The sequence below is a fragment of the Pogona vitticeps genome, chromosome 12 (genome assembly GCF_051106095.1).
Source record: "Pogona vitticeps strain Pit_001003342236 chromosome 12, PviZW2.1, whole genome shotgun sequence".
Lineage (NCBI taxonomy): Eukaryota > Metazoa > Chordata > Lepidosauria > Squamata > Agamidae > Pogona > Pogona vitticeps.
This window is the reverse complement of record NC_135794.1, coordinates 25,506,206-25,522,710: the sequence shown is the minus strand read 5'-3', so window position 1 is coordinate 25,522,710 and position 16,505 is coordinate 25,506,206. Positions and strand designations below refer to the sequence as shown.

General features: G+C 50.5%; 1 protein-coding gene across 1 annotated transcript; it reads right to left on the bottom strand.

Moving 5' to 3' along the window:
- Positions 1 to 3,568: 3,568 nt before the first annotated feature.
- Positions 3,569 to 14,410, bottom strand: CYP19A1 (cytochrome P450 family 19 subfamily A member 1). Its single transcript, XM_020790040.3, has 9 exons — positions 13,983 to 14,410; positions 11,002 to 11,152; positions 8,792 to 8,946; positions 8,061 to 8,237; positions 7,111 to 7,225; positions 6,438 to 6,552; positions 5,854 to 6,016; positions 5,094 to 5,335; positions 3,569 to 4,567 (listed from the first exon to the last, which is right to left on the bottom strand). Exons 1-9 carry the CDS (start codon positions 14,125 to 14,127, stop codon positions 4,319 to 4,321), a joined length of 1,512 nt encoding a protein of 503 aa, XP_020645699.3. The 5' UTR covers positions 14,128 to 14,410; the 3' UTR covers positions 3,569 to 4,318.
- Between the last annotated feature and the right edge of the window lie 2,095 nt (positions 14,411 to 16,505).

Genomic DNA, 16,505 nt, shown 5'->3' with positions numbered 1-16,505 from the left:
TGGACTCGTCCTAAAAGAACAAAGAAAGACGGTTTGTTTATTTCTAATTCGGGCTCCAGCAAAAGCCGCCGTTAATGAGTGGGAGACTGAAGCATCTCCGGGGCATGTCATGTTCTTTGTTGTGGACCGTTTTAGGAAAGCTGTTTTCGATTAATTGGGGGGGGGGGACTGAAATAGAAGAACGGCCATCGAGTGCGGTGTTTGTGCCAGCCCAGAGCTGCACCTGGCATGGCAGAAGATCACAAGGAGGGGAGCATCTCAGGATTACAGAGAAGAACCACGATGCCACCTGTGTGTGCCGGATGCGTCTGCAGGGAGATCTGGGCTCTGGGACACCCATAATCGAAGAACAAGGGGGCAGTTTGTTGACCAGGGAGGGCAAGGTGCCCCCGCTGCAAAATCTGGGATGGGGGGGAACGTTGTCCCTGCGCTCCGCTTGCAAGCTGCTGTCACCAGAGGGCATGGGAGATATTATTCTGTTTGGAAGGGTGTCCAGCTTCCGATGGAGGTGTTCTCTGGTTCCAGGATTGACTGTTGGGAAAGATTTTGGCCCGACATACGAGGGAACTACTGATGGAGCCTATGACTCTGTGTTGGCTGTGCTGGCTGCTGGGGATAATGGGGTTTGTGGTCCGACAGACAGATTCTCCGTTCCAATGTAGGGTCTGTGGCTGTGGGCTTTGCTTAAGCCCAGGCAGTTATTGAAAAGAAGGAAAGAAAAAAAAAAGATGGAAAAATCCGAATATCTGAGAAACCAGAAAAGGAAGCTGAAAACGAAATGGAACGTCATTCCACAGGGTTCATCTACAAGCTCACATAAGTTTTCCAAGCTCTGGAAGGATGTGTTGTGTTCAGACCTCCTTCCCTTTTCTATGTCTCCCATCCTTTCAGCGGTCCCGGAGATGTTATAAAGGCAAGATTTCAGTTGCAGGCTGGGGGACAGAAAGAGAACCGGGTGGTGGTGCAGGCGCTGTCTTCTCTAAAGACCCCCACATATTGAAAAACATTGAGAGAGAGAGAGAGAGATCAGAGATGGGAAGAGCTGAAATTCAATATATGGCCTTCAAGGCAAACAATAAATCCAACCCGTCAGGGAACCCAGCATCCCAGGCAAGGAGGCAGCTGTGGGAATGGATGTGACCAGAGGGTGCAGTTCCACTGGCCGGCTGGTGACAGATGAGACCTCTGAGGTCTAGCAGCATGAATGCCAGGGAGGAGAAGAGGGTGTGGTGGGTCAGCCCCTCACGCCCGACTTTCTGAAGTTTGCCTTTCGCTTGCAGGTTGTCCTGATATTCGATTTCGCCCCTCCTGGAGTTGAATCCCTCACCCCACCGTGGATGAAATGCAGAACCAACTCAAGGGCCATGGTTTTGGAATGAAAGCAAACGATTGATCGGCCGTGTTCTCTCCCAGAAGAGAAAGAAGGGGCTCTGAGGGTCAGCTGCGAGACCAAGCCCCACTTTGAGACCTGTTCACGTTTCTCTCGGCTCAGAAACGGGCTGCAATTGAAGGAGAACTGAGGGGAGGCCAGAGGGCAAAATCCACAGGGGCTGAATCCAGTCAACCCTTGAAACTTGCCTGAGGGGGGCAGCCCCCTGGGGCTTTTACAGTGCCCTCCTCTAGCCTTGATTCTTGTGGAGGGTCCACAGGGCACTGCAATCCTCAGGTGTTTGCCAGAGATGCCCCCCCCCCCAATTACATGAGCTGCAGCGTGCTGCCAACCCTAAGAGGTGGGTGACGATGCTCCTTTTAAGCAAACCAAGGCAGAAGCAGACACACATTATAGATAACCCATCTTAGAAGAGGGAAATCCTTAAGGGCAGACTGTATGTGAATGTCACAGCAAGCCTCCTCCTCACCTCCTGGAGCTTGCTGATCAGCTTCTTCTGTTTTGCGATTGGACCTTAAGCGTGTGGCACTTTTCAAGGCTGATTCTGCAAGGACAAAAGTCCGCCCGAAGGGGGTTTCTCATACACTTTCGGTTCAAGTGGTGGATTATTCCACAACGCCCCGATTCTGCTGTCATGTAATGACGGGTGACCCTGCTGGGTTTGTATGTGTGCAGTGAATAACAATGGCTGAAGTTTGCCTGTAGGAATTTTTTTTTTTTGGCAGAGAGAGAGAGATCGAGAGATCGGTGGATCTTAGGAGAAGAGTGAAGACGGTCCTCAAAGGAAAACGCGAACCATCACAATGTAGCTTTGCAAACCGGAAGTCTTCCTGCCCCTTTCATACAAAAACAAGCTATGAAAGGACTTGTGGAGTTGGGAAGGATGGTCTAGTCCCACCCTGGCCCATGCAGAAGTCCCCCCCCCCAGGTAAAGCATCCCTGACAGAAGGGAAGGATGGGACAGCCCCGTCTGACTCTTGGTGGCCTGCTACTAATGAAATCACAGAGAAGACCCTCTTGCTTCCAGTTCAAGGAACTATGTTCCGTAGAGAACTTGTGGCAAGTGTTTCCCTTCCCTCTTTCCTGAGAAACAGGCTCCCCCACCACCACCACCACCAACACCCCCCAGCCTGCACAGGGACCGACCCCCTCATGGCCTCTCCTCTTCCTCTGTTCCCCATGTGTCACATTTACACCGGGAAGCTCAGAGGGGCAGAGAAACCGAAGGGTTGAGCTGGAGCATCCTGGCTCTTTTTGATGGAGAAATCAGTGGCCAGAGCATCCGTGAGAGCTGTCCCACCAGCCCTCCGGTCCAAAAAGCCCCCTCCATCTTCCAGGCGAGAGCCTCTCAGAGATTTGGAAAAGGGTCACCGTCTCCTTCTCGGCCATCTCCAGATGACCCCTAGCCTTTCCCCCACAAGGGCTGGGTTTCCAGACCTTTTAACCTGCAGGTCCCACGTTCCCTTCCAGGCTGAAAGACTCTCGTCACCAGCGGCCTGACGTGGCGGCGCTGCCTGTTCTTCTCTCGGTGTGCCCTCTGCTGGTCCACCCTCAAGGCAGCGAAAAGGATTTGCCTGTTCACAGCTCCGAGGGGTTACTTTGCAGTCTGAAGGCACCCGAGGGATGGACGAGGTTTAAACCCCCCAAACGGCACCTCTACATTAGGATGCAAAAAAGCTGCTTCTCCTGCCCGTTGCTCGTTGAAGTTGTCAGAAGCAACTTTATGGTTCTAAGAACTGCAATGTAAAGGTTCATATTTTTCCTTGATTTTATTTTATTTTTTTTAACCATCAGACTTTGCATAAGAAGCTCACTGTTTAAAAAAATGCATGTTACTTTTCTGGTTGCTTAGTTGTCTATTTAATTTGTGTCCCACATTTTCACCAAATTTGAACGGTATGACCCCAAAATAGAGTTTCAATTCAACTTAGCTTTGCAGCATCCAACCTCCTTCCCAGGAGCGTTGTGAGGGTTCCATGGGAGACTTAGCCGGCTCTTGCTCCAAGCCTAGGGAAGAAAATCTGTCTTCCAGAAGCTGGGCAACCTGTGTGTGCACCATTCAGAACGAAGGGGTGTTTGGGTGTCTTGGAACAGCCAGGGGGTCCATGGCTCCTCCTAAGAGGCTCTCCGGAGTAGGACTGAACCTTGTAAAAATGTCACAAAGTTTAAACACCAAAAGAAGAAAACAAAACAACCCATTTATTTTGGCCACTTTTGGTTTCACTTTTAATGCCCCAACCCACCACATGACATCCAAACTGCTGAAGAGCTACCCATCCTTGCCTTAATGGATGAAGGATGCCAGTGGTACGTGTCCTGCTTTCCTTTACCCTGTGTGAGTCCAGAAGAATGGGCACGTTCGCCTGGGGGACTCAGCTCTCGTACAGCTTTCCACTCCACCCTCCTGGCACCACATGTCAGTCCCATTGTTCTTTCACTCTGAAAATGGCCCAACCTGCAGACTTTCTGCCCTCAGGTTTTCTTCCTGCTTCCTGGTGTGTTTTGGCACAAGAATTCAATTGAAACAACAACCCAGGGCCAAGGTGGTCCAACTCAACTCTGTCCATCTGCAAAACACCAGGAACATCTGGGCTTTTATGCAGAGAGTGAAACAAGCAACACAGAATTTCACATGGACATGACAAATTTGTACAGGTAACTCCTCCTGTGTATCCTTATTATGTTGCAATCAGATGCTGCTACGTAAAAAAAAAAATACTTCACATATAGTTCTGTGTCCAAAACCTGAGTTCTGCCCAAGAGCCTCCTGGGTCAGCAACCTATTCAGAGGCAACAGACAGTTTTGCTGAGTGAGTGAATGGATGTATCTGGAATGAGTGAAAGTTTGTTGTGTGGAGACAGTCCAACCCATCAGTGTTGATCAAGACAGCCTAACCAATCAGTGTTCTGATGTTTTGGGGGCCCATCTTATTCTTTGTTGCAACGCTCGTCCCTATTGATTCTTGGCGTGAAGATCATCTCCAGGAGCGGCTGCCTCTCGTTTGGGTGCAAAGACAAGTCGTTGTTTTTCTGAATGCGCTGGAGACCTTTCAGAGAGTGGACGCTGCACTTTCTCAGGAGAGTCACCAGGATCGTTTTCATCATGACCATGGCAATGAATTTCCCAACACAGCTCCGGGGGCCAGACCCGAAGGGCTGGAAGTAGCGATGAGGGACCTGCACAAAATGAACGAACCCACAACGTTGTCAATGGACTTCTAGTCAAAAGTGTGGAAAGGTTCTCATGCACTGATTGCAAAAGTCATTACCAACTGGGAGAGATCTTCCCATCCCTGCCCGCATCCTGCCTCTGCTGAATCCCAGGTTAATTAGGGAAATATCCAAATGTATCAAAGGGATTCCCGAAGAGGAAAAGGCTATTTACATTAATGTGGTCCTGCAGTTGACAAATGCAAATGTCCATTTAAAGAGATCAGGCAGCAGGCAAATGAGAAAATAGGCCCTGTGTGACACCTTGGAGAACTGTGGTGAATTGCAAGATTGGGTATAATGTGTGTTGTTTTTGTGTCTGCTTCCTGAGGCATGCAGATCACAAAAACAGGCGCTATTGTAAGGAGAGAAACCGCGCATTTGCCTTAATGCAGTTGGACTCCCGTTCACCCTCTTATCTTTGCCCTAAGCAATAGCAATAATTGCAGTTTTTCCTTTTTAAATCTCACCCCCCTCCCCCAAAAAAACTTACATTCTTCTCAAAATTCTCAAGGGAGAATTCATTAGGTTTCGGGAAAAACTCTAGCTTATGCATGCGGCCAATGTTCAGAATGATGTTGGTTCCTTTCTTCACTGGATAGCCATCGATCACGTCATCCCGCAAGGCTTTGCGCATGACCAGGTCCACCACCGGCTGGTATCTCATGCTCTCGAGGATAAAATTCTCCACCACTTTAAGTCTGGGCATGTCCTCACCTTGGATCTCCCTGTTACCTTTAAGGAGGAAGGAGGGGACAGAAGGGCTGGTCACTGGTTGACCCTCTGCAATCGTCACCTCTAAACAAGCAGTGGAACTCTTTGACCTCGATTTGGGATTTTAACAAAGCATGAAAAATCCATGTGCAAAACCAGGAAGAGGTGGAGAAGGGCGTCTTGAACCATGTAGACTAGTTCAAGAGAGACAGAATATACAATCAGCAGCGGCACGTGGTGCTTCTCTTGCTGAACTGCACCACGTTAGGAAGTAAATGACAGAACAGGGGAGGTTGGCTAACTTGTGTAAAATAGCAACAGCAGCACCAGTTCTCTGTGTGTTCAAAGCTAATGCTGGGGAGAAGCCTAGGGTGCAAGGCACTTGTTGACGTGGGAAACATTTCCATGCATACAGTCTATTGAAGGCATACGTTTCAGCTTTTGGATCCCTAATAGTTTGGACCCTTCCAACCAATTCCAATTAGATCATTTTGGGGAAAAAATTTTTTTTATCCCTTCTGGTGTGCTGGGATACTGACCTATCTGTGCCTGTATTTCCTTCATCATTGCGTCTTCCACCTGAGGGTGTTCTGCAATTAGCACCAGCATGAAAAATAGTGTCACAGAGAGAGTATCAGGGGCAGCAATCAGCATCTCCAGAACACACTGGTTCACATTCTCACTGGTAAGTTCCCCACGGCTCTGTAAGATCAAATCAAGCAAGGAGTCATGATCAAACACAGGTGGAATAAGACTGGTAAGCGAGGATCATAACGTGGGCAAATATACTCAAAATATACACCCAGTCTCTGGCTGGGATGCTTCAGTAGCTCCCTGCATTTGCCCCGGAGAGAACCTGAGATGGGTTAGTGTAAGGTGCTCATGTACAGGTGGGGAGAGATTAGAATCAGTGGCAGGTAGCAGGTCAATGATGAACGTGGCCCTGGAGAACTGCTGTGGGTCCTGGGCCGGATGATTCAATCGAGCCAGAAGTGGCTTTCCTTTCCTTTTTTCAAAGAACAGGTTCCTATGAATCAACACAATCCCCTCTCCCTGCAGCTTGACTTAATGGAGAGCAGGGATGACGACTTAGGGCGCACGTGACCTCTGTGTCAGAAATTACCTGTGCAAAAATCAGCTGGGAGGTGAAATCCATGGGCTCCTCCAGTTTCTCCAGCAGGGAAAGCTTCTGCCGCTTCTGCTGGATCAAGACTTCAATGGCCTCCTTCAAGTCATTCCTGGAAGAGAAGGGACCCCTTGCTCACCACGAAGCGCCCCCCCCGTGATGCTCTTGCACCTGCTGGCCCTTTGATTGGGGCAGAGCTGGGGTTCCTGAGGTCAAAGGGTCAGCAGGGAGGAGGGCACCACCTGCAAACCCCCCCCCCCCCGCGCCCGAGATCTCCCACCCCATCAGAGCTTGGCTTCACAGTAATTCTGTAGATTGAAATGGAGGGATTTCCCCAGCGGTGATACCTCCTTATGGGGTTACTTCCACACCTACACCCATTTGCCCCAGGACCTGAGGCCCCTCTCCCCACCCCCAACACACACTTTGGGGATAAGATCCTTTTGAACGGGCCCTATCCTGCCTCATTCCCTTGTGTTCCTCTCTCCATTCCGGTGAAGCAGCCCCGTGGCAAGGGCACACCACCCCTTCCTCCTGGACGAGGTCTCCCCTTGCGCCCCAGCCTGGTCAGGAATCGGGGAAAGAGCTGGGATCCCCCCTTCTTCCTCAGCCCCAGACCTTCATTCATGACCGTCCTTTTAAAAAAAGCATTGTTGCTCCTGCTACTTACGCAGACTTCTCGTATTTCCTGTACAGCCATGAAAACTTGAAGAAGATGTCGGGTTTCAGCAGGAGGGCCTGCCAAGCGTCAAAGTAATTCTGGATTTTGAGCACGATGGCGTTTTCTGAAATGGCACAAGGATGGGGTCCACTCTCTCTTTCTTCAAATGAGTAAATGCCAGGGTACAGGGCTCCCCTCCCCACCCCCATTTCGCTCTTGCAACTCTCCTGCGAGGTAGGCCAGGCTGACCAGCCCGAGGCCATCCTGTGAGTAGGGACCTGAACCTGGACTAGATAGGATGGCCATATGGGTCAGGGTAGGAAACGGGGCTCCCAGATGAGGGCCCTAATTTTCTCTGGGTTCCCAGAAGGGAAGACAAACAGGAGGGAGAGCACCCTTGGAGACAGAGAGCATCCATTTCTCCATGAGACAAGAGATCCCAAACGTGACATGGGGATATTCCCTCCTGGTTTTTTCTTTTAGAACATCTGGGCTTCAAAATGTTTCTCTCTCTCCCCCCCCCCTTTAAGATTCGAGGTGCTGCTGCTAACTGTTTTTGCTTTCGTTTTATTCCATGTCTCTTCACATTCCTTTTAAAAATTTATTTATTTACTTATTGTTTTATCCTATCTGTCTGTCTGACAGGGTTTTTAACTTCTGCTTTTCAAAGTCTCCTGGAGAACTGCAACGACTGGACTACGGAGAAATACCACCAGCGAACGCTGGGCTTGGAGGGGAGGGTGTCCCTCCTCCGTAGGGTTTTTTTCATCTGTTCTGTCATTTTTTGCTCCTCTAGAAACTTCAGCTTTCCACCAGTTTTGGGAGGGAGACTTTCTGTTGTGCCTGGAAGGATGGACCGAAAACGCCCCCCCCCTTATGAACATAACAGAGAGATAGAATAAATACAGAACCCTGAAGAAATCCAAGACAAAAAATGGAAGAAAAAGAGAATAGGGTACCATCAAGAGGGATCCCAAGGAAAAGCCTGTTTGACGTGTCCAGCATGATGCGCCTCATAAGATTCAGGCAGTCGATGTAGCCGTCCTCTGTGGTCACTTCTTCCAGCCGGTTCAGGTGTTCAGTCGTGGATTCAATGCACATGGTTATCATCTGCCCCAGACCCGGGCCTGAGAGAGCTGAAATCCCACAAACACTCTTAGAATCTCTGACGGTCAGCCATAAACTCTATGTTATTTGGATTAATTTGGTACCAATGGTGTAATGGACCCAGACGTTGCATTTGGGGTGTTCAGTAACCCCAAGTGTCATGTTATCACCAGGAAATAGACCACGCAGGAACTAAATGCAAACAGTCCAAAATGCAGACTATTCTCCTATGCGGTCATACCCAAAGTTAACTGGGTTTTTGTTGGCCATGGCTGCATGATCTAAATTCTGCTGCTGCTCGGAAGGGGGCTTCCCTAATGCTCTTCCACCTTCCCCCTTGAGATGGTATGTCTTCCTTACCCACCAAGTACATCTGAAACTGCAGGATATTTCTGCATGGGAATAAAAGTTTGTCAGATTTTCAGTGTGTAAAATCTAACGCCTATTGACCCACCCAAGTCATGTGGTCAACACTTATTTTAAAAACTTAGGGATCAGCTCTATGTAATCCTGGAACCCCCACTTAAAAATGCAAAACAGACTTTGTGTCTTGGTGGGAAGAGAAGAAAGCATTTAGTTTTACCTTTGGTGAAAAATGGGCGGATTTCCTTCCAAAGAGCCGGGTTGTTATTAAATATGATTCCGTTTTCATGCATGCCGATACACTTCAAACCAGGTTTGCTTCCGAATCTGGAGATGTAGTGCCCATGTTTCATGACATGGAACATGCTTGAAGATCTGGGGAGTGTGGGAGAAAATAATATGGTTCCCCGTGCATTTCATCTGCTTCCAAAGTTTTCAGATGCCAAGGGAGGGTGTATATATAATGCCCCTACTGCTTTTTTGAGAGGGAGTTTATTTGCTGTGCCTTGCTAGAATATGGATGATTTACAGCAGTGGTCCCCAATCTTGGGCCTTCAGATGTTCTTAGACTACAACTCCCAGAAGCCTTCGCCACCACCTCTGCTGGCCAGGATTTCTGGGAGTTGAAGTCCAAGAACATCTGGAGGCCCAAGGTGGAGGACCACTGTTTTACAGTACTAATTTGATGGACAGTGGGTATAAAACAGAGACAATTTTTTAAAAATCTTTTTTTTTTTTTTTTTTACAAAATACGTTGCAAAGGCAATGTTTCTTTCCCCAGTGGTGCCTACTTAGCCAAAAGAAGGTCGCAGAAGAGTTCACAGGCTGGTTTGAGGCTGGCCCTCCTTTTTTGGAGCAGCAGTTTCCAGAAATGCCTTCCAATTTGAGGTGTAGAAGGTCATCTAGCTCAGAAACTCTGGGCCCAGGTTGACGGAAGGCTGTGTGGATCAGTGGCCTCTCACAACACACGCAACAAAGAGCCTTCTTGTGGCCATTTCCCAGGCGAACCCATCTAATCTGGTACAACGTCTTGTGGAACATCTGCTTCCACATCTGTATTTTTGTGGAACACAGGAGGCCTCGGCTCCTGCCCATGGAAATGGGAGCCAGTCCCTCTTTAAGTAAGGGGCTCCAGGGATTCTCCCCTGTTCTTGCTGCTGTAGCGCATGTCTGGGCAACCTTCAGAAGGACCCCCGTTCAACCCTGGCAGTTCATGTTTGAAAGATGATGCGTTGCAGGGATTAGGGGCACACCTGACCCCCTTAGCCCCCAAACCGGATGCCCAGAAGAGAAGAGAAGCGGCTTAAAGGGCTCTATTTCAGGCCTCTTCAGCCTCCAAAGGTAACAGAGGGGAGAAGCAAGCCAAACAATACTGAAAATAATAACAGTGCCCACTCAAAGAGCATTTGTCAAGAGGCTGCTTACAAATGCCGCAAATCAATTTAAAAAAAACGACCTCCCGCCATGCAGATTTGAGCCTTCTTTGTGCTCGGTAGGAGCGCTGCCCGGTTGCCAGGCTTCTCTCAAGACCAGCCTGTGGAAAGCCAGCCTCAACGACCAGCAACGGTTCCTTTAGGGGGAGCCCGAAGCTTTCAAATGTTGCTGTGATTCCCTGGATGGGCTCCTCAAGGGGAGCCAGCGATCCAGAAAGGAAGCGCCAGGCTGGTCCTCAGCAGCTTTCACAGAGAAATCTGATGTAGGAAATGCCGAAAGTCAGCAGGGGAACTAAATCCCGTTGCCTCCTGGGGCGAGGCCAGGACGGCCGAGAGTCCCCATTCTGTACATAAGAGATGCCAGTTACGAAGGTCAAGCGTTGCAGCAAATCAATAATCAATCAGCAGCCTTCCCTTCACCTGCTGACTTGGGGCATTTTCTACATCAGACTTCTCTGTGAAGGCAGCCTTTCGCACAGGGCCCGACAACCACTGGCTATGCCCGGTAAGGCTGATAAGGGCTGTGGAACCGACCCACGGCGAGACGGGCACAGATTTCCACCCCCACGAGGTATATGGGGCAGCATTCTGCGTTGCTTTTGGGGACGAGCAAATCCTCCCCACCTTTCCATTTGGACGGCAGCCCCCAGGATCCCCACCCCGCCCCACCGCAGAGGGCAAGGATGGACACGGCACAGATCTCCCGAGGCGGTGGGCCTGCCGTTCCCATCATCCTCAGCCAGCAGCCCAGCCCAGGGCTGGCAGGGAGTTGCTCCCCAGCAGCCTCGGAAGACGACGCGTCCGGTCCTCGCCCGCCCCGGTGCGTCGTCGTCCTCCCTGCAGCTCTTGGGTGGGATCCGTGGGGTTCCTTGCGGGGGGGGGGGAGGAGGAGGCTGCCGTCTCCATGTTCTTTGGGGACCGGACCGCCCTCCTTCGGGGCCAGGAAGGAACCACAGAAGGCAGAAGAAAGTCAAAGCAAACACGGCCAGAGATTTACTTGCTAATAATGAGGGTCTCTTCGCCGTTGATCCAGACTCTCATAAACTCGCCGTAGGTTTCGTTGTAGTAATTGCAGGCGCTGCCCACACCCATCCAGAGGAACCTTCCGTGGGAGAGGAGCGGGCCGATGCCCATGCAGTAGCCGGGCCCTGCGGGGAGAACGGGAGGAAAACCAGCCGTGGGTTTGGGCTTTGGACGGCATCTGGACCGAAGAGGACCTTCGGGTGTGGGGGGGGGGGCAGGGGGAAGCTGTGTTTGGCTCTGGGAGATGAGGAGGCCGAGAGGGGGTGCGATTGCCACCTCCAAGGGCTGCTGGCTGGAGGGGGGGATGCCAAAGCCAGCCAGTTTTATGTCATGGCTGAGCCCCCCCCCCCCGAAACAATGGCTTCAGATTCAAAGCAAGGGGAACCCAGCTGAATGCAAGGCCTTTCTCTGAGAGCAGAGGGACGGCAGGGACCCCCTCAGTGGACGGGCCTTTACTGAAACCGTCAGGCAGGGAGAGGCCTGATCGGTGAGTTCCTGCCTGGGCTGGGGTTGGGCTAGATGACCGGTGGGGTCCCTTCCAGCTCTGCACTTCTGTGATCTAAGAGGGGTCCCTGGACACACTTTCTGGTCTCCTTCCATGATCTGTAGAGCTCAAGGGACCTTTGCTCGACACCCGTCTTGAACACTGAGCTCCAGAGGTTTCTGCTGGCGAATCAAACCCTGGCCATATGATGTCTGTGGGTCCTGTCTCCCAAAATCTCATGGCTGCTGGTGCCACACAGCCACTGGCTGGGGGGATTCTGGGAGGTCCAACCAACCCCCCCCTCCCAAGTAACTCTTACAAGTAACTCTGTGTAGAAGCCTGTGGCTACTCCCTTTCTTAGCTGGGGTTGAAGTCCTCCTGCAAGGACAGCCTCTTGGTGTCTGGCAAGCTGATACTGTACTTGAGTTTAGAAATTAGATTCAGTCAAGCATGGGAAGGCTCTGAGACCGGAGGGGGGGGGGGGTCACGTAACAGGGCTATGAGAGGAAAAAGAGAGAGGAAGGTTTGGAATGTATCCTCGTGCTGCGGACAATGACCGTTATCTATAGCCATTCATGATTCTTCACAGATCTTATCTGATCTGATCTGTTTGGTTTTTAATTTATGTGTTAGTTAATGTTTAGACTGGTGGCCTAGAATTCAGCTAGAATCCAGATATACAAAAGATAAAATAGAGGGTTTCTACTTCGAACAAACTACTGTATCTTTGATAAACTGTTATTGGGTTCAAAAGAACAAATTGTTAAGAAAATGTATAATTATATGTTGGAAATGCAAATGCAAGAGGAAATGGTTAAAGAACCTATGATTAAGTGGGCACAAAATATAGGGCACAACATTGATATTGATCAATGGCTGAAAATATGGCAAAATAACATAAAGCTCACAAGATCGGTTAATTTTAAGGAGAATATATATAAGATGTTCTATAGGTGGCATATGACCCCTTGAAAACTGTCAAAGATGTATACTGATGTATCAAATAAGTATTGGAAATGTGAAACACAAATGGGAAGTTATTATCATATGTGGTGGTCGTGTGGGGTAGCGAAAAAATACTGGAAAAGAGTGCATGTTATGTTACAACAAATTCTGCTTTGTAAAGTACCACTGACCCCAGAATTGTTTCTATTAAGCATGATACCAGATAACATAGATAGGTCAAAGGAACATATAGTTATATATATTATTACAGCAGCCAGAATTATGTATGCTAGAAATTGGAAAAGTACGGCGGTGCCAGAACAAGAAGATCTTATGGAAAAGATACGGGAAATAGCCGAAATGGACATCTTATCGGAAGTTATGAAGGACCAATCCTTGCAAAGGGCAACAGAAAGATGGGACTTATTTTATAAATGGACTGAATCAACAGGTAGTAGCTGAATATATACAGTGAAATGAGAACCTTATACATAAGGCAGAAAAGAGTAAATAGAATGATTTTGGATTTGATATGGCAATAGGTATAGATTGGATATTAGTATAGTATTAGTATGCAATGATTTCCCCTCTCCCTCACAAATCCCCTTCCCTCACAAACCCTAACCCCCATGTTCCTATGTCACCCTTTATGTAAAAAATAAAATAAAATTATATATATATATAAAAAATTATGTGTTAGTTAATGTTTATGCCCTGACTTTCCTGCAAGGAGCCGAAGGGGACCTTTTCAGCCTTCTCATGACGGCCCTGTGGGGTAGACCGGGCTAAGCGAGAGCCACAGCCAGCGGACACCCAGGGACTGTCATGGCTCAACGAGGGAGTCGCGTCTAACCATTCTACTCTCCCCTGGAGGATCCTCCCTGTACTGTCCTTGGACCACCACTGATCTTAGAGGTGGCACAAATTCATCATCCTCATCGCAGAATGGCAGAGGTGGAAGGGACCTCCCTATGGGGTTCATCCAGTCCTGCTCCTGTCAAAGAGGCATGGCGGCGGCGGGGGGGGGGGGGAAGGAATGGAACTCTGCAGCCCAGGGAGCTTACCCAGTTCGGCTGCAGACCACTGAGCTATCCAGCCATTCAATATCTGGACCAAGTGCAAAAGGCAGCCGACCAGCACGAATGTAAAGAAACAGATCCAAGGGGCATGGCAACCTGTGCATCTGTCTACTCAGGAGTAAGTCTCTTTGAGGCTGCTGGGGCTTACTCCCATAAAAGCATGCAGCCCGGGATGCCGTATTTACCCGGGAGCACATTCCTTTAGAACATGGAGGGACTTGCTCCTGAGTAGACACACCCAGCACTACACTGTGCCTAACGTGAAGAGCAATTGTAGAAACACCATGCCCTTTCCTTGGCGGGCTGCAGGGACACATCAGGGTGATGATGGGGACTCCCTTGTATTTCTAAACCTTCCCGGAGAAGGGGGAACCTGTTCTCTTGACCCCCCATCACCAGAAGAGCAAAGGGCCAGCCACCCCACAAGTCGCCTCTGGAAGGACTTACCTGGGATGGACGAGGTCTCTTCGTACGACCACATGAGGAAGAGGAAAGCCGTAACCAGCAGTAGCGGGACCGTGGCCGCTGGCATGGTCTCCGAAAGTATGCTGCTCATGTTGTGATGCGCTGGGTTCAACGCTTCCGCCACCATCTCGCCAGAGGCAGCAACCGGTCACCCTGTGAGATGGGACAACAACAACAACAAAAAAAAAAATCCCCAGGGATGGAAGAGGCTGGAAACTCCGGAGAGGCTTTGGCTCCTGCAACCCTCGGTGGATCCCGCAAAAACTGAGCGAGCCAGACCCTCTCTTTCCCTTTGTTTTATAACAAGGCCGGAGGTTTAGATTAGACAACGCAAGCGACAAGTCAAAACAAAGGGAGAGAAGGAAGATACCCTTCTTGACCCACAAGGCATTGCGAGGCTGGCCTTGGCATTCGAGTGCAGGTTGCTTTGCGGTGCTTCGCCCCACTGGAGTGACTCCCCATCTCCCCCCCCACCCCCACCCCTCTTACCCTTGAGTAAGTTCATCATGAGGCAGACCTGGGACCCGGTGCCAACTTTTAAATCAAAGCCAAGGAAATTAAACTCTTTGCGGTGGGTAGAGGCCTCGCGTTTCCTTTCATCGGCCTCACCTCCAAACAGCTGCTGCTCTGGAGCTTATGAACAGCCTTGGATTTCGGAGATAATGGGAGGCAATTTCCCTGGTGCTCCGGAGCAACTCTGAGCCATGCACATCAGGTGGAGAAGCCCTGGTGCGCTCGTGGCTGCTCCCATGTTGTCACACAAGAACATTGCAAGGACCGAGGCTGGCTCAGACACGGCATTCGAGCCTGGCATTGGTTGGCTCCATGCGGGGCCCTTCTGGCAGCCTCCAGGAAGCCCACCCAGTGGACCCAAGAGTAGAGTCCTAGCATGGCCACAGCAGGTCCCAAGCCACAGAGCCACCTGTAATTTGTAACTTTTGGAGGATAACAGGAGTGTCACGAAACCGTGCAAAGAGAGGGGACGGGCGCTGGCCAAGGTCTCAGGGCACCGGCTTCCTTGTTGGCCTCCAGGTCGGGAAGCAAAGGTCTGGGTGGGCATCACAAAGGAGGAGAGGGGGGCGCCTCTTCAGGAACAGCCCAGCCATAAAGTGTGAGGCCACCCCGTGGGCGGTGGAGGTTCCAGCCCAGAGCACGGAGGACTCAAGCCTTCCTGGGAAAGGCTGTCAAGGCCCCAGAACCCAGGGGCAATTTGCCACCTGCCCAGACACACAGAAAGGAACCCCATCCAGCTCTGGGGGGCCCCATTGATCTTTTCTTCAGACAGTCCTTCTTTCCCACTTGGTGCACATCCTGTGTGGCGGGAGGCACACCGTTCCACCACAGGGATGCGGGGGGGGGGGGGAAATGTGCCACAGAATGGGAGGGGGGCAAATTGGAAAAAGTAGAGTTTGCTCCTGAATTTTGGTTGAAACCTTCACCCTTTCCTGCTCTTTGAATGGCCTTTCCCGGTTTGCTGCCAAAACTCAGCGACTCATTAATGCCACCCAATGTACGTAAGCGATATGGGGGAGGGAGGCGCACCACGAAACCTCCTTTGTGGGGCATATGGAGCTACCCCCTTGAGACGTGTCCTCATCTCCGTATTTCTCTCTCTCCCGCTCCTGTTTTATCCAGCCAACAACCTGATGAGGTAGGGTGGGGTAAGAAACAAGCAACAACCCAAATTCGTTTTCCTGCTGAATTCTGGATTCAGATCCTTCCAGCTGTCGCTGTCTAACCCCGGTGCCACGCAGGCTCTTCTCTTTACCCTGACGCACATCTGAACCGGTCTTTGCCCGTGAGGGAACCACCATAGCAAAGGGCTTGAGCCGGCGGCTGGGCTAGGATTTGCCCCTGGTGGGTTTGGTGCCATTTTGGGCACAGGGACTGCCATGACTTTTCCCCTCAGTCCTCACTTGGCAGCCTGAAGTCTGGCAGGGATTTGGAAACATGGCCTGGCCTTCAGTTCCAGATAGATTAGTCCAGCCAGTCACATCTGGGGAAGAGTCGGGGGGTGAGCGGCAGGGCCCCCCCCGGGGTGTGTGTGCGCGCGCTCCTCTGCAGCCTTTGTCCCAACTCACATTCCAGGACATTGTGTTCCCCAGTTTCAATGCCAGCATAGGAGACCAAAGAAGCTCCGTATCTGTGGCCTCATATATGCCTTTGGGTTAATTTACAGAAATGTGTACGTTTAAGGAGAGAGAGAGAGAGAGAGAGAGAGAGAAATCCACCGGCTCTTGTCACTGAGTGATCCCAGCCTCTTATGGCTCACAGATAGCATTCTTCCGATTGGCTTTAAGTGAGCGGTTTGGCCCTTTCTTCGCCGTGGAGCATAGTTGAGGGCTCAGCAGGACTCAGGCATGTAACCAGATTTGGTTGCTGCCTTGTAAGCCTGGCCTGCTTTGCTTGTTGTTGTTTAGTTGTTAAGTCGTGTCCGACTCTTCGTCACCCCATGGACCAGAGCACGGCAGGCCCTCCTGTCTTCCATGGCCTCCCGGAGTTGGG